This window comes from Gobio gobio (genome assembly GCF_949357685.1).
Source record: "Gobio gobio genome assembly, chromosome: 13".
Taxonomy (NCBI): domain Eukaryota; kingdom Metazoa; phylum Chordata; class Actinopteri; order Cypriniformes; family Gobionidae; genus Gobio; species Gobio gobio.
The window spans coordinates 17,732,212-17,760,093 of record NC_137106.1 but is presented as its reverse complement, the minus strand read 5'-3'; the positions used below and the strand labels follow the sequence as shown (position 1 = coordinate 17,760,093).

General features: G+C 37.5%; 4 protein-coding genes across 6 annotated transcripts; 2 read left to right on the top strand and 2 right to left on the bottom strand.

The window, feature by feature from the left end:
* Positions 1-2,191: 2,191 nt before the first annotated feature.
* Positions 2,192-5,330, bottom strand: LOC307135875 (HAUS augmin-like complex subunit 2). Its single transcript, XM_079832585.1, has 7 exons — positions 5,056-5,330; positions 3,827-3,927; positions 3,651-3,746; positions 3,483-3,552; positions 3,230-3,362; positions 3,013-3,121; positions 2,192-2,810 (listed from the first exon to the last, which is right to left on the bottom strand). Exons 2-7 carry the CDS (start codon positions 3,911-3,913, stop codon positions 2,697-2,699), a joined length of 609 nt encoding a protein of 202 aa, XP_079688711.1. The 5' UTR covers positions 3,914-3,927; positions 5,056-5,330; the 3' UTR covers positions 2,192-2,696.
* A 165-nt stretch (positions 5,331-5,495) lies between these two features.
* Positions 5,496-11,557, top strand: adprs (ADP-ribosylserine hydrolase). Its single transcript, XM_079833354.1, has 6 exons — positions 5,496-6,010; positions 8,470-8,566; positions 8,649-8,856; positions 9,419-9,606; positions 10,563-10,663; positions 10,739-11,557. The coding sequence occupies exons 1-6, from the start codon at positions 5,836-5,838 to the stop codon at positions 11,113-11,115; spliced, it is 1,146 nt and encodes a 381-aa protein (XP_079689480.1). The 5' UTR covers positions 5,496-5,835; the 3' UTR covers positions 11,116-11,557.
* A 684-nt stretch (positions 11,558-12,241) lies between these two features.
* On the top strand, positions 12,242-27,443 carry LOC307136352 (HAUS augmin-like complex subunit 2). Of its 3 annotated transcripts, XM_079833308.1 has the most exons (11): positions 12,244-12,452; positions 12,736-12,894; positions 13,128-13,222; positions 13,418-13,999; positions 14,174-14,253; positions 14,499-14,623; positions 25,728-25,828; positions 25,909-26,004; positions 26,103-26,172; positions 26,293-26,425; positions 26,530-27,443. In XM_079833308.1, the coding sequence occupies exons 7-11, from the start codon at positions 25,742-25,744 to the stop codon at positions 26,828-26,830; spliced, it is 687 nt and encodes a 228-aa protein (XP_079689434.1). In that variant the 5' UTR covers positions 12,244-12,452; positions 12,736-12,894; positions 13,128-13,222; positions 13,418-13,999; positions 14,174-14,253; positions 14,499-14,623; positions 25,728-25,741; the 3' UTR covers positions 26,831-27,443. The 3 variants fall into 3 exon arrangements, with proteins under 3 accessions (XP_079689432.1, XP_079689434.1, XP_079689433.1); XM_079833306.1 differs by having other exon boundaries at positions 12,242-12,452; positions 13,128-13,999; XM_079833307.1 differs by lacking the exons at positions 12,244-12,452; positions 12,736-12,894; positions 13,128-13,222; ... (1 more) ...; positions 14,174-14,253; positions 14,499-14,623 and adding an exon at positions 25,252-25,404.
* Positions 16,100-24,943, bottom strand: LOC307136351 (ADP-ribosylhydrolase ARH3-like). The gene is made up of 6 exons (XM_079833305.1): positions 24,585-24,943; positions 19,348-19,444; positions 19,058-19,265; positions 18,289-18,476; positions 17,275-17,375; positions 16,100-17,199 (listed from the first exon to the last, which is right to left on the bottom strand). Exons 1-6 carry the CDS (start codon positions 24,787-24,789, stop codon positions 16,895-16,897), a joined length of 1,104 nt encoding a protein of 367 aa, XP_079689431.1. The 5' UTR covers positions 24,790-24,943; the 3' UTR covers positions 16,100-16,894.
* Positions 27,444-27,882: the final 439 nt, after the last annotated feature.

The window sequence follows — 27,882 nt, the reverse complement described above, 5'->3', positions numbered from 1 at the left end:
TGGTGGTCCAGTGGGTTAAACCATGGAACTGAGACACAGAAGGTTGCTGGTTTGATCCCAGCTGTCACCACCAGTGTGTCCTTGAGCAAGACACTTTACTCCATGTTGCTCCAGGGGATTGTCCCTGTAATAAAGTGCACTGTAAGTCGCTTTGGATAAAAGCGTCTGCCAAATGCATAAATGTAAATGTAGAAATCTTTCTTTTTTGTAGGTGACCAAATACTTATTTTCCACCACAATTTGCAAATAAATTCTTTAAAAATCAGACAATGTGATTTTCTGGATTTTTTTCTCATTCTATCTCTCATAGTTGAAGTGTACCTATGATGAAAATTACAGGCCAATCTCATATTTTTAAGTGGGAGAACTTGCACAATTGGTGGCTGACTAAATACTTTTTTGCCCGTATGTATGTATGTATGTATGTATGTATGTATGTATGTGTATATATATATATATATATATATATATATATATATATATATATATATATATATATATATATATATATATATATACATACATATACAGTGAGGAAAATAAGTATTTGAACACCCTGCTATTTTGCAAGTTCTCCCTCTTAGAAATTATGGAGGGGTCTGAAATTTTCATTGTAGGTGCATGTCCACTGTGAGAGACATAATCTAAAAAAAAAGCCAGAAATCACAATGTATGATTTTTTAACATTTTTTTTGTATGATACAGCTGCAAATAAGTATTTGAACACCTGAGAAAATCATTTGTTAATATTTGGTACAGTAGCCTTTGTTAGCAATTACAGAGGTCAAGTGTTTCCTGTAGTTTTTCAGCAGGTTTGCACTTTGCACACACTGCAGGAGGGATTTTGGCCCACTCCTCCACACAGATCTTCTCTAGATCAGTCAGGTTTCTGGCCTGTCGCTAAGAAACACGGAGTTTGAGCTCCCTCCAAAGATTCTCTATTGGGTTTAGGTCTGGAGGCTGGCTAGGCCATGCCAGAACCTTGATATGCTTCTTACAGAGCCACTCCTTGGTTATCCTGGCTGTGTGCTTTGGGTCATTGTCATGTTGGAAGACCCAGCCTCAACCCATCTTCAATGGATTAACTGAGGGAAGGAGGTTGTTCCCCAAAATCTCGCAATACATGGCCCCGGTCATCCTCTCCTTAATACAGTGCAGTCGCCCTGTCCCATGTGCAGAAAAACACCCCCAAAGCATGATGCTACCACCCCCATGCTTCACAGTAGGGATGGTGTTCTTGGGATGGAACTCATCATTCTTCTTCCTCCAAACACGTTTAGTGGAATTATGACCAAAAAGTTATATTTTGGTCTCATCTGACCACATGACTTTCTCCCATGACTGGATCATCCAAATGGTCATTGGCAAACTTAAGACGGGCCTGGACATGTGCTGGTTTATTAGGGGAACCTTCCGTGCCATGCATGATTTCAAACCATGACGTCTTAGTGTATTACCAACAGTAACCTTGGAAACGGTGGTCCCAGCTCTTTTCAGGTCATTGACCAGCTCCTCCCGTGTAGTTCTGGGCTGATTTCTCACCTTGCTTAGGATTATTGAGACCCCACGAGGTGAGCTCTTGCATGGAGCCCCAGTCCGAGGGAGATTGACAGTCATGTTTAGCTTCTTCCATTTTCTAATGATTGCTCTAACAGTGGACCTTTTTTCACCAAGCTGCTTGGCAATTTCCCCGTAGCCCTTTCCAACCTTGTGGAGGTGTACAATTTTGTCTCTAGTGTCTTTGGACAGCTCTTTGGTCATGGCTATGTTAGTAGTTGGATTCTAACTGATTGTATGGGGTGGACAGGTGGACATTTTAAAGGCAGACTAACAGGTCTTTGAGGGTAAGAATTCTAGCTGATAGACAGGTGTTCAAATACTTATTTGCAGCTGTATCATACAAATAAATAGTTAAAAAATCATACATTGTGATTTCTGGATTGTTTTTTTTAGATTATGTCTCTCACAGTGGACCTGCACCTACTATGACAATTTCAGACCCCTCCATGATTTGATTTCTAAGTGGGAGAACTTGCAAAATAGCAGGGTGTTCAAATACTTATTTTCCTCACTGTGTATATATATATATATATATATATATATATATATATATATATATATATATATATATATATATATATAGTGTGTGGTGCGAAACATTTAAATATGATAAAAACATAACACGTCACATGTATTCAAAATCAATTTCAGTATATTTAGCACCATATTTGTTTTTCAAATGTTGTATTTATTAATTTGTGGTTCAAAATGTATAATATTAATATTGCTCCCGTGACAACTATTACACAACTAGACTCCCTTGCGTTTCGCCAAATAGTTCAAATGTAATGTTTATAACCATCTCTAGAAGCTTGTGATTATTAGGTCGCATGATAATGACAACATGGCGAATGTAGGACATCCTACATCATGTAGGACGTGGCGCGAGATTACATCCATACTACACACATTCAAACTATATAGAACATACTTTATGACTGCTAAAAAAAAGTAATTAATTACACAGAATAGAGACAATATTAAACAAAATATGAAAGCTTATATTTAGATGCATACAGAAAATACAAATGTAAAAATGTATACTAGTCAAGGATTTTGTAATTAGTTATTTTTATCATTACTGTCAACTGATATCCTGAACAAACAGTAGGTGATTTTTATTCTGAAATTCTTTATCAACTAGACATGTCTTTAATGTTGGTCTGTGACTGTCCTCGTCGCTTAAGAACTTGCTTGTACAGGTTCTCGACCTCAGTGACCTGAGCCAGCAGTTGAGTTCTGCCGTTGTTCTGAACAGAGAGCATATGGATTTAGATTATAAACATGACAGGTTTGTGAGAATATAGTAGACAGTGGTTTCAAAGTATAACACATATGAACATTTAACTACCATACTTCTGTATATTTTTAGTTCTAATGAGCACATTCATGTTGATTTATTCATCAAAAAACATACATACTGTAGAGTGTGTTTATATATTATAAACTTACCAGATTACTCAGATAACTATCAGTGTTTGGAATTGCTCGAACAATCTCAATTTTCATTTCCAAGTTCTGAATAAACTCCACCACCATCCCCATGAGCTCTACCACATATCTGTACACAGATTTATGTTACATTAAACAATAATCAATACTGTAAGTAAATATTTCAATACAAAAAGCATTAAAAACGAAACCGAAAACCACATTAAAAGCCTCTGACCTGTGAAGATCAGCCTGAATGGGCAGGTTCTTCTGACACAGTGGCTTTGTGAGTCTCTCTCGCAGGATTGTCTGTTCTCGCAACACTTCCTGAAGGTGTGAAGTGAACTGTTGCAAGGAAGCAAACCTTTGACCTTACAGCAAAAACACACTCATTAGTAAAATGAAAGTCTTCTAATATAGAGCTATAGAGAATGTTTGAATTCCATGTTGAAATGTCAATGGATGCGCACAATTGCGTTTCCAACACTTACTGAGGTAATGACTGTGAGTGACGTCTGCACCGTCTCTTTCCAGCTTCAGCAGCTCTAAATCCAAATTAGTCTAAAACAACATGAAGACAAATAGAAAATCTTTTCAGTTTAAGGTTTGTAAATCCAAGAAGTGGTGACATTTTTTCATGGTTGTAGTTTGTTTTCAACCTGATCAAGATCATGTCTTATTCTGCTGAGCTGCTCAGCTTCAAGTAAAGTTGAGGAGAAGACTTCTGAATCCCGTGGGAGAGCATCAAGCTCCTCCTATAAGATTCATAACACAAAACATTAACCACCAGAACCTTTTATAATCAATGTCAAAACATGATATTCTCTTAGTTTACCTGTGTCATGGTGCCTGATGTTACACATCTGGCTAAAATCTTAGCAGCAGGTGTCACTGCATATGTAACGGGGTCCCAGGGATTCATACGTGATTCCAGACCTGATGGCAATAAAACAAACAATAAATCAAGGTGTTTATTTAGATATGGCCACTTTCATGTCCCAGGGATGTTTTTTTGTTTTTATTAAAACTAACAGAATCCAACTTTTTGTTATACACCGATCAGGCATAACATTATGACTAACATTATATTGTTTTGGTCCAACCTGTCATAATGTTATGCCTGACCAGTATATATAGGTCCTATGGACATTGTAATGGGGAAAATATCAAATGGGTGGAAATATTTTAATGTCTTCGCTTTTACCTGCAAAACTTTTGCGTTTGCTTGCAAATATTTTGCGTTCTCTCGCAAACATATTGCCTTCCCCTGAGAAACCAAAGACACCATTTTGGTTCTAAATCAAGTTTCACAGGGAATGCAAAAGTTTTGCAAGCTATTGAAAACGTTTACATTTAAAGTTGGAAGGAAACGGGTGTCTTTTTTCTAGGGATGCACAATATATTGGCCACCATATCGGTATCAGCCAATTTTTTCATTTTTAATGTTATCGGTATTGGCCCAATAAGAAAATTTGGCCAATATCTTCAAGCCGATAAATAATGGATTATTTCTGTTCACCATGATGGTTTTAAATTGCTTGAAATTTAAATTGCACTTCAAATACGGTTAAAGGGTCATGAGACCCTAAACCAAATTTTATGAGATGTGCAGCGCAAGTCTGTCATATACTTCATACAATTATAATGAGGAAAGAAGGAAAGAATTATGGGTTATTGGTATCGGCCAAAATGTTCATATTGGTGCATCCCTACTTTTTTCCCTTTATTGTGATGTATATTAAACTAAAACGGATTCTACAACAAGAAAACATAGGGAAGGACATATTATATTTTATATAAATTACGAGGGCACATGATGGTGTGTTTATGTGGTTGGAGCTAAATTCTGCAGGACAGTGGCCCTCCAGGACCGGGTTTTTTTGGGTTTGGTCCGTGGTCCACTGCTGGATATTGGAGACATTAAATGAACTCTCGTAAAACACGTTTTAACTCTCTTAAAACAATGAACGCTCAGTAATTTACTTTCTAAAGGAAAAAAGATAGCTTAGCTTGTTGCCATGTTTTCACTGTTATATTAATATAGATGCTGTATAGAAATATTACCTGTCGTTCTTGAATGCGATATCCTCTGTCTGCCTGATACTGGCAAATAAAACGTCTGTGTTGTTTCAATATACCGCCTATGAAACGTCTCACTTTGAACACTAGCACAGCTACGCACGCGTATAAGAAGCGTAGATATCGTCAATATATGCTGACATTAGCACAGGTTATATGCACAGGAGTCATCGCTAACCTGAATTTAAGCATATGACATACAGATCATAGAAAACGCAGCGTGATGCGCAATGCAACTTCCTTCATGGTGATTCATTCTCAGGTCAGCAGATTCACAAATACCGACAGAGAATAACATTTGTGCACTTGCACAGTGGCTTAAAACGTTTATAAATAAACTACAAAAAAGTATAAATATATATGACTTGCATATAACAGCCTTGTATCCATGATTTAAAAATCATTTCAGAATTTGTCGAATCAGCAGACATAGAAACGTAGATCATTTACTTCGCCAGCCATTGCTGTTTGCGTAGGTCCGCAGCGATTCTGTATCTAAAGAAAGCCATTAAATAAAATAGAAGCAACACTTTCTGCAAAGTTAGGAATAGTCATTTTAGTTAGTCAATCGAAATAATATCGCGAATAGTTTGATGAATCGTGATGCGGTTATATTTGACATGGTACGGTAAGAAGCGGGTCACACAATGACAACAGTCCAGCATAACAAACCCCAGATGTCACTGTGCTAGATTCATACTAGGGTCGTCTGAATCTGTTTCTCATTTTCGGTTTGCGTTTACATAAATAAGAACAGTAAAAGTAATGTCGGCTGCGGCACGTATAGCAGCGCCGATGATGCTGTCCCGGTTCCGCGGGGCTCTGGTCGGTTCGGTGTTGGGTGACTGTATAGGCGGTGAGTTTGAAGGCGCTGTGGATGTGCCTTTGGACCGAGTCCTTCAGCATCTCAGCGCTTTGGAGGATGAAACACTGGGCGACGGTGAGCATTTTATTTTTACGTTTTTATATTATAACATTAGCATATTTACTCGAGTATTTGGTATTTAATCTCTGAGATTACGAGAGTACATTTCAGAAGGCCCTATCACGTACTAATATGAGCTATAACCCATGGCATGAGTCTTTGTTAACCCTCTGGTATTCCTCATTTAGGATTTCATGGTACTAGGTATTTTCACCTGATGCACTATTTATTTCTATACACAAAAATACAAATTCTGTTAGGAAAAATTGTATTATTTTAAATTGGTTTAAATTATAAATAGAGGTAAAGGTATTTATAATCAAATTGAAAAACAGATTATGTCTGTATAGTCATGTATATGTATACAATAACCACCATATATACACACACATCCAGTGGTTGAATAATGAAACTGAAACACTGGCCAATATAGTGTTGGAGGTTTAAGCCTATATATGCGCGCGCGGCCTGGTAGCCAATTTTCACTTATTTTACATTTCATCAGTAAAAGTGTGAAGGTTGTATTAGTAGAGCAATAGCACAGCTGTACATAAAATACTGCAATCCACACAACATAATGGGAGACATCAAAGTTCAGGAATTGTTGGTGCACATCTTGCTGGCTCATTTGTAACCAGGACAGCAAGTCTCTGGTGTATCGAGAGCTGTGGTATCCAGGGTGATGTCGGCATACCACCACATAGGACGAACCACATCCAACAGGAGTAACTGTCAACGCAAGAGGAAGCTGTCTGAAAGGAAACATTTTCCTCCATCAGCGTCACAGTGACATGGCCACTGCGTGTTCTGCAAGAGCAGAGCTCAAAATCCCTCTGGCCACTGTGTAGGGCATGTATCTTGTCATTCCCAAGATTGTCATTCCCAAGATGAACTGATGCTGTAGGGTCGCAAAAGGACCACACTAATAAATTATGTGTTTCAGCCCCTGTATATAGGTGGTTTATTCCTAAGTTGCTTATAAGAGTATTTTCAGACATAATTACTTTTATTATGTTTCAAATTTGCGGAGGTGGACAAAGTACACAACTCTATTACTTGAGTAAAAGTAAAAGTACTGCTGGTCAAATATTACTCCGTTACAAGTGAAAGCTCTAAAAACAGATTTTTACTTAAGTAAAAGTACAGAAGTGTTTGTTTTTAAAAGTATTTAAGTATCAAAAGTAAAAAAACAAATTTTTGTCAATGCATTATTTTATTATTGTTGCATTTACATTTACATTTATGCATTTGGCAGACGCAACATGGAGCAACGTGGAGTAAAGTGCCTTGCTCAAGGACACACTGGTGCTGACCACTGGGATCGAACCAGCAGCCTTCTGCATATCAGTTCCATGGTTTAACCCACTGGACCACCATCTCACATGCATTGTTGTATAAATGCACATTATGCCACCATGGTGGTTTAAGCCAGTCAGTGATGCTCCATCCGACATGCTAGCATACAACTACCTTAAACTCATTTCAATACTTGTATAAAAGTTACAAAGCTCTTTACAAAGCTGCTGTCACTTTAAGGCCAAATGCAGGGATCCAATAAATGCAGGGATCCAATTCACTGATACACATCCGATGTTCTCCCAACTGTTTACTCTTCTCTTTCTCCCGTTTACATTTTTGAGCATTTTATGAGACATGCGTCAAGTGTATGCCAACTAAACTAATCTTTAATCTTTTCAGAAAACTGAAACATACTTTTTAAGTATGGCCATGGGTGCACACACTGCGCAGAGGAACCGCCTTCTTCCATTTTGCTATAAACTGATATTTTTGGGAAACTTCACATGACCCTACAAGAGTGATTACTGATAGGCTGTCTGCAAAAAAACAACAAAAAAACCTTTTAAAGACGAAAAAAATCATCCACTGACTTTCAAAGCTGCTACAGAAACGACTTTCGACTTTGAGGACCTTGATAGAAATGTAGTGGAGAAAAAGTACGATATTTGTCTTTCAAATGTAGTGAAGTTAAAGTCAAAGTTTCCCGAAAAAATAATACTCAAGTAAAGTACAGATACAAGTAAATTGTACTTAAGTACAGTACTCAAGTAAATGTACTTAGTTACTGTCCACCTCTGCAAATTTGGATTTATATTTAGACCCTATCAAAGACTGCTTTATTGTGACTTATTTATAAATTGTACCCTAAAAATTACTCTGTATTGTCATACTTTCTATTCATTTTTAATTATGGCTGTCATTTTTGACTGGGTAGATCAAAAGTGTGACTATTTTTTAAGACCATTTAGCCTTTTTTAATCTTATCCACATTTTTTGTGTGTTCATATAGTCATCAAGTTTTGTACCATTCATACTCATTTTAAATATGTAAATGTTTCCGGTCCACAACCAGAGGGTTAAGAGTGACATCAAAATTTTATTTTCATTAAACATTTTTGACAATGAAACCAGTGTTTCTTAGTTAATTTTAGACATCTCATCTACGTTTGATCCAGGAATTCTTCAGTACAGTGATGATACAGCCATGATGCGATGCGTTGCAGATTCCCTCCTCACCAGGATGGCGTTTGATGAACGAGACATGGCTAGAAGGTACATTACTGCTGGAAATGGCTAAAAGAGTCTTTTTAAGCAACTATTTGCATTTCCCTGATTTCATCTTACTTGATTCCAGATTTGCAAAGGAGTATAACCTTGCTCCAGACCGAGGTTATGGCTCAGGTGTCATACAGGTACTGCGGAAACTTGCATCGCCCCATCTGAAGGACGTCTTCCAGCCGGCACAGGCTCAGTTCGGCGGCCGCGGTTCTTTCGGGAATGGGGGTGCCATGAGAGCAGTACCTTTTGCTCTGGCCTTTAAAAGTCGCAATGATGTCCGCAAGGTGAAAAGTGATCAGACTGTCGAATCTAAACTGGTAGACTGGTTTTAGCTTTTTGGGCTAAATAGACTGAAAAAGATGAATTGCAAATAGCAATAGCTTTACACAAAAAAATCTTATATTTATATCAATGGTTCTCAACCAGATGGCTTAAATGTACTTAAAAATAATAAATTGTATTTATATATATATATAAAAAAATCTTTAATTAAAAAATTTAGAATGCTAAAAACGCATCAAATCAAGATTTTTATTGTTTTTACTGAAGAACATACAGTTCTTGAAACTTCTGGAATCACAAAACGAATTGTGTTTTATTTAATATATCAATACTCCAGTTTCTTTTAATGGAAAATAAGTTTGAAAACCAGCAGCTTTGTCATAATTACAGAAGAAATGTTGAAAATATCTTTGCATATATGGGGGACGAGGGCTTTGAATATTGCTTTGGACAGTTGTGGCCTTCGAGTCAGAGGTTAAGAACTGCTTGTTTAAATACTTGATTTGAAGGGCTAATTTGGACTGTCCCAGGCTAACATTCTGTCCTTGCATTTGCTTTTGGCAGTACTCACGGCTTGGCGCTATGTTAACGCACTCGTGCTCTTTGGGCTACAACGGGGCGGTGTTGCAGGCCCTTGCTGTCCATCTGTCTCTCCAGGGCGCTTTGGCTCTGCCGAAAGAATTCATCAACAAACTGATCGCAGAAATGGAAGAGATGGAAAAAGATGAAACAGCCCAACTTGATGCTAAAGCGTAAGTAAGCCCATCAAAAGTGTGAACTTCAGTTGTTTGTTTCTTAAAGGTATAGTTCACCCAAAAGTGCAAATTATGTCATCATGTTATCACCCTCATGTTGGTTTAAACCTGTGGAACATGAAGAAGATATTTTGAAGTTTAAACCGTTTTTGTCCATACAACGTTGTCATTGTTAACTATTATAAGTTTTCGTGATTTGAATAAAGGCTGAAATTGTGTAAATGTAAATATTAGATGAAAACTTTAATGAACATTTTAAGTTTAACTTGAAACTAAAACATAAATATAAATAAATTAAAATTAAATAGAAATATAAAAAAACTAAACTAATAAAAATGACAAATGCATAAAAATGACTAAATCTTACACTAAAATGAAAATAAAAACTATATATAAAAATAATAGCTGATTATGAATACTATAATAGTCTATAATGTAATACTATGTCCGAATGACATTGAATGCCTTTGAGTTTGAGTTTATGAATAAAAAAAATAAAAAAAATTCAAAATATTTTTACATTTACATTGGCCACACACTAACCAAAAGTATCCAAAGCGACTTACATTACATTCAAGGTACACATTTGATCAGTTCTTGCTTTCCCTGGGGATTAAACCCAAAACCCATGATGTTGCTAGTGCCATGCTCTACTGTTTGAGCTACAGGATTTTTGGCTGAACTTTCCCTTTAAAATTATTATTTTTGGGAATATTGAGGTGTTCATTATAAATGATTTATTCGTCCACACTTTAAAATTCATGTTCCCTCCCTCATGCAACGATATCTTCTCTTCACTGATAACATGTTTGATCCCTAAAATTGATCTTGTTTGAGAAGCTATTACACTAAAAATATACGTCACGATAAGGAAGAAAAGACTATTGCAACTTCCGTTTCATGCTTTAAGAAGAGTGCTCTATGGTTCTGACCCATTATGTTTTATTCCACAGACTAAATTTATCGGAGTTCCCATATTGCTCACGTTTGCACAGGGTGAAAGAACTTATGGACAGAAATAGTGTGAGCATCGAGGAGGTCATATCTGAACTGGGTTAGTATTGATTTGACATTTATAATGGCATTCTGCTGTGTTTCTCTTGTAGTTGACACTCTTGCTCTGTATTAGGAAATGGCATCGCTGCTTTACAGTCTGTCCCCACCGCTATCTTCTGTGTGCTGCATTGTTTGGAGCCCCGGGACGGGCTACCAGAGCAGTTTGGGGGACTGGAGAGGACAATAGCCTACAGCTTGGCTCTGGGTGGTGACACTGACACCATTGCTTGCATGGCAGGGGCAATTGCCGGGGCACATTATGGCATTGACTCCATTCCACAGAGCTGGCAGAAGAGCTGCGAAGGGGTGGCGGAGGCTGATGATTTAGCGCATCGTTTGTATGATCTTTATTGCCTTCCACAGTTCGAAGAGGACAGGGGGACAACAAGCTACAAGAATAATCAACTGCACAAACACGCCAGTGATCAGCACACCACAAAAGCTGACTGAACCACTACACTGCCATATGCAACATGCAGCCACACATAAGAGAAACATTACTTGGCACATAGTGTCAAATGCACTCGATAATAATATACCATCATCTGTGTTTATAAAATTGTGAATCTTCAGTTCAAAATGTTTACAATAAAAAGAAGAAAATTGTATAATTTCATTGGTACTAATGTTGTGTTTTTTTCTTTCTTTCCATCACATTTAAAATGGTTCTAAAAACTATATGTAGTGGGGTTTGGAAGTGAACTTTTTTCTTTTTTTTTATTACAATTTATATTATCTGCATAATTTGATTTGAATAACCACACTTATAAACAGCCTGTTTACACAAATGGCTCCCATGTTAAGTAGCTAAAGTATTTAGTATCGTTATTTTAACATTAGAAAAAAAAAAATTGAAATTGGGGATGCACATTAAAATCCATGATGAAAATGTATGTCTGCTGCCCTTTTATTGGCTGTGAGAGGAAATACAACTACTTCCTTCAAGCCACTTCAGGTGAATGAAATAATAATCTAATGGCCTGTGGGCAAGTAGTAGGGAAATTCATACCTGGTATAAATAATCAAAGTTCTAGAGATGGTTAGAAACAGTTCAAATTTAATATTTGGCGAAACACAAATGAGTACTTGTGTTCATGATAATTGTCACGGGCAATATTAATATACATTTTGAACCACACAGATTAATAAGTACAACATTTGCAAAACAAATATGGTGCTAGATATAATTAAATTGATTTTGAATATACGTGACGTGTTATGTTTTTATCATATTTGAATATTATGCACACATATAAATAGGAATGATGATATTCATCATTAGTTGCCGTTTAACTTTTAATGTTTGTGAGATTCTCCTGCTCTCAGATATAGGTTAGGTTATACACACATATAAGAGTTTTAGAATTTGACATGAAAATAAAGGCGTGAAACTCGCCTGCTTACTTTGTGTAGCGAGGTAAACTAACTTTAAAACTTTGTGTAAACTGTGTTTACAGTTGTTGACTGTTTTTGTGTGTTGATTATGGGAACGCGAAAGTAGGAGGTGAATCCCCGTGCACCACTAACACCACCGACCACAAGGTGGAGACCCATGATCCTCGTCCCGACGAGCCGCCTGTAGATATCGGTGAAGGAGGCGGGAAGAACTCATAGGAAGAACTGAAAGGAGAGGGGGAGATTTAAGAATACGAAACTGAGGAGGTTTTCGTAATTTTGCCTCTTTCTTCTTTTATTTGTCTCGGCCCAAATCCAGCAGATCTCAGGGTGAGTAGGGTGAGGTGGACCGGGACAATGATCTCTCATCCAGGAGGTGTAACTTACTGATGGTAAATCACTTTTTCGTTACTCATGTGCAGCTCTTTACATCAAAAAGTATCTTAATCATTTGCACAAAATATAAAAAAGCCCACACTACCATCACACATTACCAAAAAAAAGAAAAAAAAAGAAAGGCTGATCAAGAACTCCTCGACATGCGCTGAATGTTTTAATAGATTAAACAGTTTGAACTTTCAAAATTTCAACTAGTCAAAAGTACCCCTAAATGAAGAATTAATGGATATGCTGTATTTCACTTAACAAGCTTTTGGTTGATATTCCTCTCTTTAGATCAGACTTCTCTATAGGACATCATCTGTAATGTAGAGGACAATGATCATCAGAAGCCCCCTCCACTGTCGAGGACATCCGACCTCAAGATCAGGACAGTCCAGTGAGTCCGTCAGCATGTGCGAGACTGGGACTGTGATAAGATCATGAGTATTGAGGGTGAGTTTACTATCAAAACCTACAATATATCATTTTCTGTGTATATGTTTAAGTGAAAGTGTATGTTTTACATATAGTACAAATATTCCATATATTTCTGAATGAATATGAGGTCATTAAAAGTACAATTATAAGAGTGGTATGAGAATTACAAAAAAAGTCAAAATAGATTTGGAATATGTATTGTATGCCACACTGCTTTATTAGAAAAATCTACTATTATGTTTAAATAGACCACATCTGCTGGAAATATGCCATCGGAAAGAAGATGGGGGAAGGAGGATTCAGCTCTGTCTTTGAAGGGACCCGTTGCGAGGACAGCCTTCAGGTGGCTATGAAAGTCATAGCGAATACGGAGAATGTGCAGTACATCAGCCTTGCAAGTCAACTGTACTCTCTGTGCCATCTCCTCTCAGTCACTCTTTGTATTTATAACATAATTAATGTAAATCTCAAAATGGGCTAAACCCTTATTTGAAAAGACACTTCCATCTAACCATTATAAAAACCAACTTTCTTCTAGCCTGACCATCCCAGACCAGCTCCTCTAGAGGTGGCCCTGACAGTCATGGCCAATCAAAGCCAGAGCTTCCACCACATCATAGAGTTGGTGGACTGGCAGGACCATCCAGACCAGTATATCATGGTCAGCCCTCGCCCTACGTAGACATGCACCGTTTTTGGCAGCATCACAGCGAACTCTTCAATGAGGAGCTGGTGCGTCATTTCATGTGGCAGACGATTGACGCTGCTGCCTTGTGCTGTTCCCGGGAGGTGTTCCATCGGGACATCAAAAAACCAAACCTCCTCATTAACACTGAGAACCTGGAGGTCAAATTGACAGATTTTGTGTGTGGAGACCTCCTGAAAAGCTCTTTCCACAGCACCATCTCTGGTATGCTGTGTATCATCTCCCAAACATGTACTTTGGGACTTAAATTCTAGTGGCCAATTACTTTGAGAAGGGCGAAAGTACCACAGCAACCAGGCAACAGTGTGGTCGCTGGGGTGCTGCTGTTTGCCATGATCACCAGCCTTTTCCCAGACAGCAGTGATACAGATTTGATGGACGCTGATGTTTGGTTCCAGCCAGGCTTCTCAGATGGTGAGAATTTCATTACAGCAAAGGAGGACAATTGCAATTCTTAATCAAACAAAAAAGAAAAAGCAGTGGCTTTAAAAAAGACGGCCTTATGGATATGTAGGAGTCTTTCACAGCTTTATAGCAGGTGTGAAGTTGAAGGTAATAATCAGAAATCTCTTCCATCTTTCTGCACAGAATGCTGCAGGTTCATCCGGGTTTGCCTGAAGAGCGACCCAGCTTCATCTAGAGGAGATGTTTTTCCATGACTGGCTCAAGTAAGATAAGATAAGCTAAATGATTTTCATTACATACTGACATTTGGTTTTTTTGTTCGATTGTAAATTTTTTGGGCTTTTTGTTGGTTTGGCGAATATCAGAATATGGACATCAGCTTCCTTACTTTACCATTCAATACCTGCTGCAACATGGCCAATTTAGTCGGCCCTCAATATACTGCAATTTACTAAATACTTCATGAAATATTTTTGTCGAATTTGTACAATTTCTGATTCTTTTTCAGGTCCTACAGTAAGTCATGGAGAATAGAGCCTTGTGTCTGGTGGGCTGAGCTGGATGAGGCCCTCCATCTCTCCAGCCGTAGCGTCTTGCGGGGCTGACAGACCTCGGCTGGTGCCTTGGCTTGAGGTGATTAGTTTTAGTGTCTTGTGGAACGATTCGCCTAGGGATGTGTACATTTTTTAAATAGTTTAGTTTTAGTTAGTTAAGTTAGCACCACCATCTCTCCAGCCTTAGCGTCTTGCAGGGCTGGCAGGCCTCGGTTGTGTCTGGCGTCTTGGCTTGGGGCGATATTTTTAGCATCTTGCCGGAACTACTATTTGCCTAGGGATGTGTTAGTTAAGTTAGTTAAGTACTGCACCATCCAATCATCCAATAATGGAGTCACCTAAAGCTCCCCAGAGTATGGTTATGGACCCAGCCTCAGAGCTCTCTTGCCTAGCTGCCTTGGGCCCAAGGTTCCTGTAAGGGCCACTCCAGAAATCACCCTAAAGTTTCCTGACACTGCTACTCCTGTCTGAGGTCATGTGACAGGTCCCTGTCCAGGCCTGGAAGTTCCTACTGTGGTTCCACTGCTCTGTGCCTTAGCAGCTTCTGAGGTTCCTGACATGACCAACTCTCTGCCAGAAAGGTTCCTCCCATGATGCTGCAGAGATTCATGGCAAAGCTGCCTAAAAGGTTCCAGCGAAGGCCCACAGAGGATCAGATGAATCTCTCACAACCCCAGCATTTCCTGTCACCGGTGTGCTTCCTCCAAAAAGCGATTACACCTGTGCCACATTAAAAAAACAATGTTTGTGAAAATAAACAAAATGTGAAAGAGGTTTATATTTATAAATCTGAATGTTTTTTTTATAAATTTGAACAATGAACTCACCAAATAAGTAACTTTTCAAAGGGAGGTACATTATGTGGCCCTCCATTTACTATCCGAAGGCCAGTGTATCAGCATGTTATTCAGCCGCAGACAGGGTCCAAAATTAACTGTTAAAAAACAAATGTGTGTAATTGGCTTTGGGGAGGAAATAAAACTGTTACATGGTAGATGCCTTAACAAACTACAACAAACTAGTTAAGTGACAAGCAATTCAAATGAAAGAAACAAACCGCCCACTAAATTAAATGTACAAATTGCCTCAGTGGGAAATTTACCATCAGAAGGTGTGACATCCCACTTTATAATGTCCAGGAGATCACAGATAGTTTAAAATGTTAGAATCAATTATTTTACCTCTGTTACCTTTAAATAATATTGTCAATGTAAATTAATTTTAATACCCCGCTGCAAATATTTTTTAGAACCATTTTAAATGTGACAGAAAGAATAAAGCACAACATTAGTACCAATGAAATTATACAATTTTCTTCTTTTTATTGTAAACATTTTGAACTGAAGATTCACAATTTTATAAACAGATGATGGTATATTATTATCGAGTGCATTTGACACTATGTGCCAAGTAATGTTTCTCTTATGTGTGGCTGCATGTTGCATATGGCAGTGTAGTGGTTCAGTCAGCTTTTGTGGTGTGCTGATCACTGGTGTTGGGGTAACAGTTTATGACCCAAGACCAGTAGTGAAAAATGAAGACCAAGAGTCAGGAGTGCAATTAATGAAAGAATTTACTGAAGAATAGTTTGCAGTTTCATCAGCAGAAGCCAGCTTCAACTCTCAAGGAGTTCGTAGGCTTTACATACAATTTCTCAACAGTTATACTTTTCAAGGTCTAGCCAAGTCATTACTGCAAGTTGAATGATTCTGATTGGCTAAGAGAAAATAAGATAGTCATGGTAAATTTACACACATTGTTAGCTAATCAGTCTCCATTGTCCATAGATTTTCACCCCAGAATTAGGCACATAGTGAACTTCCAGGTCTGGAGCAGGCACCAGCTTGCCCAGAACAACATCCTGTCACTCTCCCTAGGATGCCCGTTGTACACCTTCAATACTGATCTGTAACAGAATACTGCGCACAGACACAGATACATAGTCTCTCCAAGTTTGGAGTTGATCGAGCTCCAGTTCTAACCAGAACGTTTCCCAAAACATACTAATAACATGTGCTTTCTGCACTCCTGGCATGTTAGAGGTGTGTGATAGCTCCAAAATCCAAACACACGACACATTACACATCCCTAGGCCAGACCCTCAGTCGACCAAATACAAACTTTAGATAACATATGAAGAAACAAAACAATCAGTGGTTCTATTGATTTGGTAATATCATAATATAATTCTGGAAAGAATAATAAAAAATCATTATAATAATATAGGAGGATAAATATTGATTAAGGCTTTGATTATAAATGTAATCATATATATATATATATATAGGTATATTGAAGCGGCAGTGGATTTCAGAATCTGCCCCTTTCACTGTAGTGTTTGTGCAGTTGATTATTTTTGTAGCTTGTTGTCCGGGCAATAAAGATCATACAAACGATGCGCTAAATCATCAGCCTCCGCCACCCCTTCGCAGCTCTTCTGCCAGCTCTGTGGAATGGAGTCAATGCCATAATGTGCCCCTGCAATTGCCCCTGCCATACAAGCAATGGTGTCAGTGTCACCACCCAGAGCCAAGCTGTAGGCTATTGTCCTCTCCAGTCCCCCAAACTGCTCTGGTAGCCCGTCCCGGGGCTCCAAACAATGCAGCACACAGAAGATAGCGGTGGGGACAGACTGTAAAGCAGCGATGCCATTTCCTAATACAGAGCAAGAGTGTCAACTACAAGAAAAACACAGCAGAATGCCATTATAAATGTCAAATCAATACTAACCCAGTTCAGATATGACCTCCTCGATGCTCACACTATTTCTGTCCATAAATTCTTTCACCTTGTGCAAACGTGAGCAATATGGGAACTCCGATAAATTTAGTCTGTGGAATAAAACATAATGGGTCAGAACCATAGATAACTCTTCTTAAAGCATGAAGAGGAAGTTGCAATAGTCTTTTCTTCCTTATCGTGACGTACATTTTTTAAGTAATAGCTTCTCAAGAAAGATCAAATTTAGGGATCAAACATGTTATCAGTGAAGAGAAGAGATGTCGTTGCATGAGGGAGGGAACATGAGTTTTAAAGTGTGGACGAATAAATCATTTATAATGAACACCACAATATTCCAAAAAAATATATATTTTAAAAGGGAAAGTTCAGCCAAAAATCCTGTAGCTCAAACAGTAGAGCATGGCACTAGCAACATCATGGGTTTTGGGTTTAATCCCCAGGGAAAGCAAGAACTGATCAAATGTGTACCTTGAATGTAAGTCGCTTTGGATATAAGTGTCTGCCAATGTAAATGTAAAAATATATATTTTTAATTCATAAACTCAAAGTCAAAGGAATTCAATGTCATTCGGACATAGTATTACATTATAGACTATTATAGTATTTATAATCAGCTATTATTTTTATATATAGTTTTAAATTAAATTTTAGTGTAAGATTTAGTCATTTTTATGCATTTGTCATTTTTAATATTTCTATTTAATTTTAATGTATTTATATTTATGTTTTAGTTTCAAGTTAAACTTCAAATGTTCATTAAAGTTTTCATCTAATATTTACATTTAATTTCAGCCTTTATTCAAATCACGAAAACATTTACCAATATAATAGTTAACAATGACAACGTTGCATGGACAAAAACGGTTTAAACTTCAAAATATCTTCTTCATGTTCCACAGGTTTAAACCAACATGAGGGTGAGGACATAATTTGGACTTTTGGGTGAACTATCCCTTTAAGAAACAAACAACTGAAGTTCACACTTTTGATGGGCTTACTTACGCTTTAGCATCAAGTTGGGCTGTTTCATCTTTTTCCATCTCTTCCATTTCTGCGATCAGTTTGTTGATGAATTCTTTCGGCAGAGCCAAAGCGCCCTGGAGAGACAGATGGACAGCAAGGGCCTGCAACACCGCCCCGTTGTAACCCAAAGAGCACGAGTGCGTTAACATAGCGCCAAGTCGTGAGTACTGCCAAAAGCAAATGCAAGGACAGAATGTTAGCCTGGGACAGTCCAAATTAGCCCTTCAAATCAAGTATTTAAACAAGCAGTTCTTAACCTCTGACTCGAAGGCCACAACTGTCCAACGCAATATTCAAAGCCCTCGTCCCCCATATATGCAAAGATATTTTCAACATTTCTTCTGTAATTATGACAAAGCTGCTTGTTTTCAAACTTTTTTCCATTAACAGAAACTGGAGTATTGATATATTAAATAAAACACAATTCGTTTTGTGATTCCAGAAGTTCCAAGAACTGTGTTCTTCAGTAAAAACCATATACATAGAAAAAAAATCTTGATTTAATGCGTTTTTAGCATCCTAAATTTTTTAATAAAGTTATTTATTTTTAATGAGCTATATATATATATATATACGATTTATTATTTTTAAGTACATTTAAGCCATCTGGTTGAGAACCATTGATATAAACATAAGATGTTTTTGTGTAAAGCTATTGCTATTTGCAATTCATCTTTTTCAGTCTATTTAGCCCAAAATGCTAAAACCAGTCTACCAGTTTAAATTCGACAGTCTGATCACTTTTCACCTTGCGGACATCATTGCGACTTTTAAAGGCCAGAGCAAAAGGTACTGCTCTCATGGCACCCCCATTCCCGAAAGAACCGCGGCCGCCGAACTGAGCCTGTGCCGGCTGGAAGACGTCCTTCAGATCGGGCGATGCAAGCTTATGCAGTACCTGTACGACATGTAAGCCATAACCTCGGTCTGGAGCAAGGTTATACTCCTTTGCAAATCTGGAATCAAGTAAGATGAAATCAGGGAAATGCAAATAGTTGCTTAAAAAGACTCTTTTAGCCATTTCCAGCAGTAATGTACCTTCTAGCCATGTCTCGTTCATCAAACGCCATCCTGGTGAGGAGGGAATCTGCAACGCATCGCATCATGGCTGTATCATCACTGTACTGAAGAATTCCTGGATCAAACGTAGATGAGATGTCTAAAATTAACTAAGAAACACTGGATTGAGGAGTAGCTACAGGAAGCTTGAACTTGATGTGAGCAGCGAGTGGTAGTCAGTGCAGAGAGATGAAGAGAGGTGTGACGTGGGCCCTTTTGGGTTCGTTGAAGATAAGACGTGCTGCTGCATTCTGGATCATTTGGAGCGTTTTGATCGCACATGATGGCAGTCCAGCCAGAAGCGCATTGCAGTAGTCAAGCCTAGAAATTACCAGGGCCTGGACGAGAAGCTGGGTTGCATGCTCTGTTAGGAAAGGTCTGATCTTCCTGATGTTGTGGAGCGCAAACCTATTTACATAATTAAAATTTGTATGAATGGTACAAAACTTGGTGACTATATGAACACAGCACACACACATACAAAATGTGGATAAGATTAGAAAAGGCTAATTGGTCTTAAAAAAATAGTCACACTTTTGATCTACCCGGTCAAAAATGACAGCCATAGTAGGAAATGAATAGGAAGTATGAGAATAATGTATTAATTTTTGGGGTACAATTTACAAGTAAGACACAATAAAGCAGTCTTTGATACGAAACACTTTTTTAGTTTTAGTGAAAATAACCTCCAACACTATATTGGCCAGTGTTTCAGTTTCATTGTCCAACCACTGGATTTACCAGTATGTGTGTGTGTCTTTCATGCATTTGATTTGAAATACTTTACCTCTATTTATAACTTAATAAACCATGTATTTATATTATATTATATTAATATATTTATATATATATATATATATAATGATTTGTATTATTTTATATACAAATAAATATTTTTTGGCCAGGTTTGACCTAGGTTCCCACATATTTGATTTTGCCAATGTTACACACTCTTTCAGTTTAAAATACATTATTTTTTATTATAACGATATAAAAAGACCCCTGGGGTATGTTGTTAATTTATTTGATTTTATATGGAAAATTATTCATTCATAAGCAAAAATTTGCAAACAGTATTCACCCACTTTGAAATTGAATTTAACTCACTTCTTAAATCTCTTCATTACATAAAGCAGTGTTTCCCAACCGGGGTGCCGTCTGACGAGAGCAGGGGTGCTGTGTAAAAGTCCTTCAAATACATTTTTTTTTTCTTCAAATTTTTCAAATAATTCTCTCTTTGTAAATTTTGTTCAATACATGCGAGTGCTGCCATATGTTCGAAGATGACCAGTCATTTTTGCCATCATCACCCGGGTGTAGTAGTGCCAGAAGACAATGAGAAGTCGCTCGCGCTGTGAGAAAATGTCTCTGTGCACTCATCCGAAAGCGTGCACACGTCTCACAGCACGCAAATATTGAGTTCCATTCAAGTCTTGCTCTTGAACAGACAAATTCAGACAAAAAGTATGTCAACATTTCCATCTTGAGTATTCAAGCTGACATAGTCTATATATGCTTTAAGTAAACTTTATACAGTCGAGAAAGATGACGCATATCCGAGCATTAGGTCTTAAAGGGGCAGTCGCCTTTACTGCTGTCTGTTTAATGTCAAACAACAAAAGACAAGGAGATCACTCACTGCTCTTGATTGAATAGCTTTTATAAGTTTAATAGGATTAATCTTTAATTTATACAGTCAAATACGCAATGTTATTTTACATTTGATCAATTTCTGTACCTGAAAACTAATGTTAGACGTAGGCCTACCTGAAAAAAACCTGAAAATCATTGTTTATTTTATTAGTATCTTTGCTCTATAGTATTTATTTGTGCTGCTGCTTGTATTTAAATTATTTGTTCTTATTATTTTCTTTATTTTTATTTGACAGTACTCCTTTTTTCCCTGAACATAGCAAATTCTGAGCCGTACCGAAACCGTGAACCTAAAACCATGATACAAACCGAACCGTGAGCAATCTGTACCGTTACACCCCTAGCGTAACGTATGCGAGGGGGTGCCACAAAATGGAGAACATTTTCAAAGGGTGCCATGACTGAAAAAAGGTTGGGAAACACTGACATAAAGAATAAGAAAAGCCTAAGATTCTATGTACTATGAAGAAATATTTAAAGATTTAAAAAAGCTTTCCTTGTAATTGTTTGTATGTATGTTATTGTATTAATACATCTGTGTCCTAGCAACTTATGATTCGATTAGAATTTTTTAGTTTGTTTGTTTTTTAAATTATTTTCTTGTAGGCTATGTATTTAAAGGTAGGTAGGTAAGAATGATCTAAAACACTTTTGTCCAAATTTATTTAAACTTTCTTTATATGTCAATACATAATTAAAATGTAAGTACTCTGAAAAAGAGAGTATAAAAATCGAGTGACTATAGACTTTTTAATCTGCAATAAACGCCGCTCATTATTTTCGTTCGGGCCGAAACAAGTGATTGGCTTGGGCGACTGTCACTCTCTCTCGCTACCATGGCTACCGCCCCTTTTGCTACAGGATCTGCCCACATGCGCGCACCCCACTGTTGCCAAGTCGGGCTACTTCAACACTGTTGCCGCGGGCTGTTTTTCATGTCCGCGGGTTGAAGCGACCACAATTATGTGATATTTTGCCCTGGGATTTGCGCATTTTAGCAGGCAGCCCTACCAAAAAGGCACATATTTTACCCCCCAAATGCGATTTTTACTGGAGAAACACGTTTGGGCTTGTTTTGGGATAGTTTTGAGTAGCAATTGGGTGGATTTTGTTGTGAAAACCTGGCAACCCTGGCGCACCCGTTTGATTTTGAGGAGTTCACGAGGCTGTATTTCTGCTGGACAGGTAATCTTTCATTTTGATTATACATTTTTTTGGTTTATGTTTTCATGAAGCATGTCTCACTAGCACACGTAGCTGCCTAATATAGCTAACATAACATTACTTCTAAACTCGTCTAAACTCTTTTACCATGTTCACCGGGAACTTTACCTGCACGTTTATTTCTGCGGTTTGTTTTTATATTCTCTACCAATGTTTACTGATGCTTTTATCTTGTATCTGTGTGTGTCGTAGACGTGTTGTGTGTGTATTTTAAACTTGACCAGTATCGGTATTCTAGCTTGATAGTGCGTACTAAAAGACATCTTATTTGTTTATATTCATAATGATAAAGTTAGATTTTTTATTACATGTGATTCTGACATGATGTTACTACATGCACTCCGCTCCTTCTTCTCCGCTCGCCTCAGGTAAATAATGCGTCTTTCAGCTGACGGTCGGCGTGGCGCGTTCATGTGTTTTGGGGGCGTGGCTTTGGAAAGAGCCCAGAAGGGAGAAGGTGGAGTGAATGGAAATAATGAGCTCGTGAGAGGTCTACAGACACTCAATTTTTATACTTTCTTTTTCAGAGTACTTACATTTTAATTATGTATTGATATATAAAGAAAGTTTAAACAAATTTGGAAAAAAAGTTTTTTAACCAAATCCTACCTACCCTACCTTTAATTGTGTTTGTTTGTTTTTATATGTATTCCCTTGGCAATGTTCTTAGTTTGTTATTAGAGCATTAAAAAAATAAAAAAGACTTCAGGACACTCTGTAGCACTCCTGTCCGAAACCGAAGCCTACGCGCCTCGATCGCCCCCATGGTTGGTCCCACTCCCAGTATATCAGACAAACTAAACAATCAAATTATTTCCCCCCAAAGTTGGTTTCTGTCATTTTAGGCAGTTTTTATCACGCTGATTTCATTTCAAGTGTTCGGTTTTTTTTTTAAAGTTTAGTTTTAGTTTTTTTTTTTTTGGTCTATGGTTATAGCTCATATGTGACCTGATCCAGCAAAATGAGTCACAGTGACCCACATTTAAAAATTGAGATTGATCATAAGCTTTAAAATGAGACCCTACTCAAAGTCATACCTTGAATGGTTTTAAAGATACACCCATTTGAATTATGGTCGTCTGCCCTCTTTTTCCAATAGGAAAACCTGAGAAAATCGCTTCTAATATTTTTTTTTTTGCCATTTTCTGTTGATATGTTTCAAAATCCATTGCATTTAAAGGGATAAACTATTTATTTTACTGCTTAATTTGACAAGAGACATTTCTATTTTATATATATATATATATATATATATATATATATATATATATATATATATATATATATATATATATATATATATATATATATATATATATATATATATATATATATATATATACACACAAACGTCTTTGGTCAAATTAGCTATTAAACCTGAAGCTCAAATTATTTTAAAGTCTTTATTTGAATAAATATTTTAAAAGGCACTTTTACAAAGATTTACTAAAATCAGAAAGATTGAACAGAGGTGCTACATTTTTGCTTGAGGGTGAGGGTGTGTGTGTGTGTGTGTGTGTGTGTGTCATAGGGTGTGTGTGTGTGTGTGTGTGTGTGTGTGTGTGTGTGTGTGTGTGTGTGTGTGTGTGTGTGTGTGTGTGTCGCTTCCTTGACTGTCACCTCGCACGCAGACGCCCATGCACACGCACATGTAGGCTACACGCATTCACTTTGCTCTCTTTTGACAGCGACATTTCTCAAATTAATAAAAAGAACTACACACAGTGTACTACACTATACAGTATTGAACTATACAGTCTGATGAGATCTGCTAGCTTGTTGACAGAGCGCTGCTGGTCTGACAGGAGGATGGCTGGACCAATCGCGTTCAGTCGAAACGGGGCTTCCCTTGAAAAATGATCCGCGTTTATGTCTCTGTTTGTGTACATTTCTAAGCTTTTTAATTTGTTTTATACAACGTTTAACATCATATTTGGAGATAGTGACGTTTGTAGGGAGGTTGACGAGAGGAGTTGAGAAAAGACATTTCCAGCGAATTTAGTAAAACTTTGTCAACTTTAACAACTTTAGCCTAATTTTAAAAATAAATAGTTAATTTACTCAATTATCTGGACTACGAAACTTTGGGAGATTATTTTTGAATGCCTGTTCTTTAAAATTAGCTTAAAAAAAACGAAAAAAAAACGATTTCATTGGTTTTCCACATTATCTTAAAATAAAACGTTGCGACTTCCGACTCATTTCGCCAGAACGGGTCACATATTAGTGATAGGGTCTTCTGATGTACTGTCGGTAATCTCAGAGATTACATACCAAGACTCGAGTGAATATGCTTATTTTATAATATAAAATGTAAAACGTAAAAATAAAATGCTCACCGTCGTCCCGTGTTGAATCTTCCAAAGCTCTGAGATGCCGAAGGACTCGGTCCAAAGGCTGAGATGCTGTAGGACTCGGTCTAAAGGACGGAGCGTCTTCAAACAAAACGCCTATACAGTCACCCAACACCGAGCCGACCAGAGCCCCACGGAACCGGGACAGCATGTTCGGCTCTGCTACAGGCCTACGTTCCGCAGCCGACATTACTTTACTGTTCTTACTGTTCGTAAACTGCACTCGAGAAACAGATTCAGACGACCATAGTACGTATGTTATGTTCTGTGCCGAGGCTTCGGAGTGTGTGTCGATCACGTGAAGTGCGTAGGCTATTGAGGAAGCGGCAACCTCCACCAGTTTCTCTTGAAGCCAAAACGGAAGTGACTCAAACTGCAATTAATCGACTGGACAGGCTCCAGAAGGGAGCAGAATCTCATCGAGCCCCATGTTAACTGTACAGCAGAAAAAAAACATGTTTACAGCCTGGTACAAATTGTGGTTGTGGTCTATATAGCTAATTTTGCCCATCATGACAACTGTGAGGGGGTTGAATTTTTTTATAACTCATTCGTTTACATTATATAAAGCCTTAAAGTTCTGCATAATTAAGGGAGTGGTTGGCCAGTTGCGTGTGCGTCGCTTACCTGTGGAACACATGGCTCCAGGATGCACTATGGCAGGGGTGTCCAAACTTTTTTAAAAGGGGGCCAGATTGGAAGTTGTGGACACACCCGGGGGGCGGTCCCTTTTCTATTATATATATATATCCTATGAAGAGAATTGAAGGTGCCTTCTGCTGATGATACTGCAAACTATTCTTCAGTAGGCTAAATTCTTTAATTAATTGCATTTTACTTTTATTGCATTGCAATTACTCTTGGTCTTCATTTTTATCTACTGGTCATAAACTGTTATTCCCCTAACAACACCTTCAGGGGTCTAGAGCAGTCCATGCCTCAAGGGGGCAGAGCTTTTTTGGCAGTAAAAGGGGGACCAATATTGGTCATAATGCTATGCCTGATAGTTGTTTAACAAAATGTTGGATTCTGTTAGTTTTGATTTAAAAAAAAAAAACATCCCTGGGACATGAAAGTGGCCATATCTGAATAAACACCTTGATTTATTGTTTGTTTTATTGCCATCAGGTCTGGAATCACGTATGAATCCCTGGGACCCCGTTACATATGCAGTGACACCTGCTGCTAAGATTTTAGCCAGATGTGTAACATCAGGCACCATGACACAGGTAAACTAAGAGAATATCATGTTTTGACATTGATTATAAAAGGTTCTGGTGGTTAATGTTTTGTGTTATGAATCTTATAGGAGGAGCTTGATGCTCTCCCTCGGGATTCAGAAGTCTTTTCCTCAACTTTACTTGAAGCTGAGCAGCTCAGCAGAATAAGACATGATCTTGATCAGGTTGAAAACAAACTACAACCATGAAAAAATGTCACCACTTCTTGGATTTACAAACCTTAAACTGAAAAGATTTTCTATTTGTCTTCATGTTGTTTTAGACTAATTTGGATTTAGAGCTGCTGAAGCTGGAAAGAGACGGTGCAGACGTCACTCACAGTCATTACCTCAGTAAGTGTTGGAAACGCAATCGTGCGCATTCATTGACATTTCAACATGGAATTCAAACATTCTCTATAGCTCTATATTAGAAGACTTTCATTTTACTAATGAGTGTGTTTTTGCTGTAAGGTCAAAGGTTTGCTTCCTTGCAACAGTTCACTTCACACCTTCAGGAAGTGTTGCGAGAACAGACAATCCTGCGAGAGAGACTCACAAAGCCACTGTGTCAGAAGAACCTGCCCATTCAGGCTGATCATCACAGGTCAGAGGCTTTTAATGTGGTTTTCGGTTTCGTTTTGAATGCTTTTTGTATTGAAATATTTACTTACAGTATTGATTTTTGTTTAATGTAACAAATCTGTGCAGATATGTGGTAGAGCTCATTGGGATGGTGGTGGAGTTTATTCAGAACTTGGAAATGAAAATTGAGTCATTATCATGTGACCTACCAGAGTCAGTTAAGTCACTTTACTGCCATTCACAAATCATACCGTGGTCTCATGGGATAGTAAAGTGTCCATCTGAAAAAGTAGGTTATGTGGGTACTTTTTGCCAACTCTATTATTATGAGTACTGTGAATTCAGACATACTACTTTTGTCACACAATGTTTTTCACCTACTATACAGTATGCAGTTTCGGATGCAGCCATAGTCTCCTTTTGCTGACATCTCAATATACTATCAGTACAATTAGTGAACTGCTGGATACCTGATCCATCAAAGTATGTCTGGACATTTGTAGCCTGCTTGCTTGATCATCAGTGACTGCACTGCAGTGGATGATTTGCAGGTGGAAAAACTCAAAAGGTTAGATTTAGTGTTCAGGCTTTTTAATATTTTATATAGTAGGACAAATGAATAAATTCAGCACAATAATTTCTGCTGTTACAGCTTTCCCATCTCTTCCAGTAAGAGCACTTTCTGTGCAATGATGTGTTTTGTACACAACTGCTCCACCTATAGAGAAACAGAAAAAGAGCAACTTGCAATTATAGTGCGATGAGACATTTCTAGAGCAGTGATTCTTAACCAGGGGGCCTCAGCAAACTTCTAAGGGGGGCTCATTTTATGACTTGCATTAAAAAGTATAACCTGTTGCATTCCCAGGTCCGTTTGGACCCTGTGGAATGTAATGTTATAATGCAGTCATAACCTTTTCAACTAAAACCATATTGTATCTCATTAATGAGTGAATGCGCAATAAAAAAAAGAAAAGGAAACTTTGAATATTAGCATGTTTTTGCCATGCTATTACTTCATTTACCCCTTTTTATTAATGAAAATATTTGAAAATTGTTTAATTAATTATATTAAAACATTTTACTATATCAAAAACCAGTGTGATGTAAGAATTTTTTTCCATCAATATTTCTGAGAAATGACTATTTCATAAAAAATGTATAAAAACATAATTACCAGTATAAACTAATAATTTGATGGATTTAACTAAATTCCTTTGAACTTATAGCTCATGACTGCTTAAAACAGTCTAAATTTATGAAAACTAAAAATTCTTATTCTAACAAAACTCAGATTTTTTTTTCAAACAGAATATATTCATTTTACTTGCATAAACATTTACTTTCAGATAAACAGCCTGAATCTCCCTTTCATGCTACAATGGTTCAACAATAGGTGGCAGCAGAATGAAATGTGGACTTATTTTTCGAACCCTCTTTCCTTTTTCAAATTTAGACTATTTGGTCTGAACTTTTGAT

What these genes read in the sequence shown, in the direction of transcription:
- LOC307135875 (XM_079832585.1), bottom strand. Translation starts at nt 3,913, where the DNA reads ATGAATCCCTGGGACCCCGTTACATATGCAGTGACACCTGCTGCTAAG. An exon ending in ATTCAGGCTGATCTTCACAG is followed by an intron (nt 3,122 to 3,229) that starts GTCAGAGGCTTT and finishes ATCTGTGTACAG; the next exon opens with ATATGTGGTAGAGCTCATGG. An exon ending in ATAGTTATCTGAGTAATCTG is followed by an intron (nt 2,811 to 3,012) that starts GTAAGTTTATAA and finishes CTCTCTGTTCAG; the next exon opens with AACAACGGCAGAACTCAACT.
- adprs (XM_079833354.1), top strand. Translation starts at nt 5,836, where the DNA reads ATGTCGGCTGCGGCACGTATAGCAGCGCCGATGATGCTGTCCCGGTTC. An exon ending in GTCGCAATGATGTCCGCAAG is followed by an intron (nt 8,857 to 9,418) that starts GTGAAAAGTGAT and finishes TGCTTTTGGCAG; the next exon opens with TACTCACGGCTTGGCGCTAT. An exon ending in GGAGGTCATATCTGAACTGG is followed by an intron (nt 10,664 to 10,738) that starts GTTAGTATTGAT and finishes GCTCTGTATTAG; the next exon opens with GAAATGGCATCGCTGCTTTA.
- LOC307136351 (XM_079833305.1), bottom strand. Translation starts at nt 24,789, where the DNA reads ATGTCGGCTGCGGAACGTAGGCCTGTAGCAGAGCCGAACATGCTGTCC. An exon ending in AGATTCAACACGGGACGACG is followed by an intron (nt 19,445 to 24,584) that starts GTGAGCATTTTA and finishes CGTTTGATCCAG; the next exon opens with GAATTCTTCAGTACAGTGAT. An exon ending in GCCCAACTTGATGCTAAAGC is followed by an intron (nt 17,376 to 18,288) that starts GTAAGTAAGCCC and finishes TTTATTCCACAG; the next exon opens with ACTAAATTTATCGGAGTTCC.
- LOC307136352 (XM_079833306.1), top strand. Translation starts at nt 25,742, where the DNA reads ATGAATCCCTGGGACCCCGTTACATATGCAGTGACACCTGCTGCTAAG. An exon ending in CATCAGGCACCATGACACAG is followed by an intron (nt 25,829 to 25,908) that starts GTAAACTAAGAG and finishes TGAATCTTATAG; the next exon opens with GAGGAGCTTGATGCTCTCCC. An exon ending in CACTCACAGTCATTACCTCA is followed by an intron (nt 26,173 to 26,292) that starts GTAAGTGTTGGA and finishes TTTTGCTGTAAG; the next exon opens with GTCAAAGGTTTGCTTCCTTG.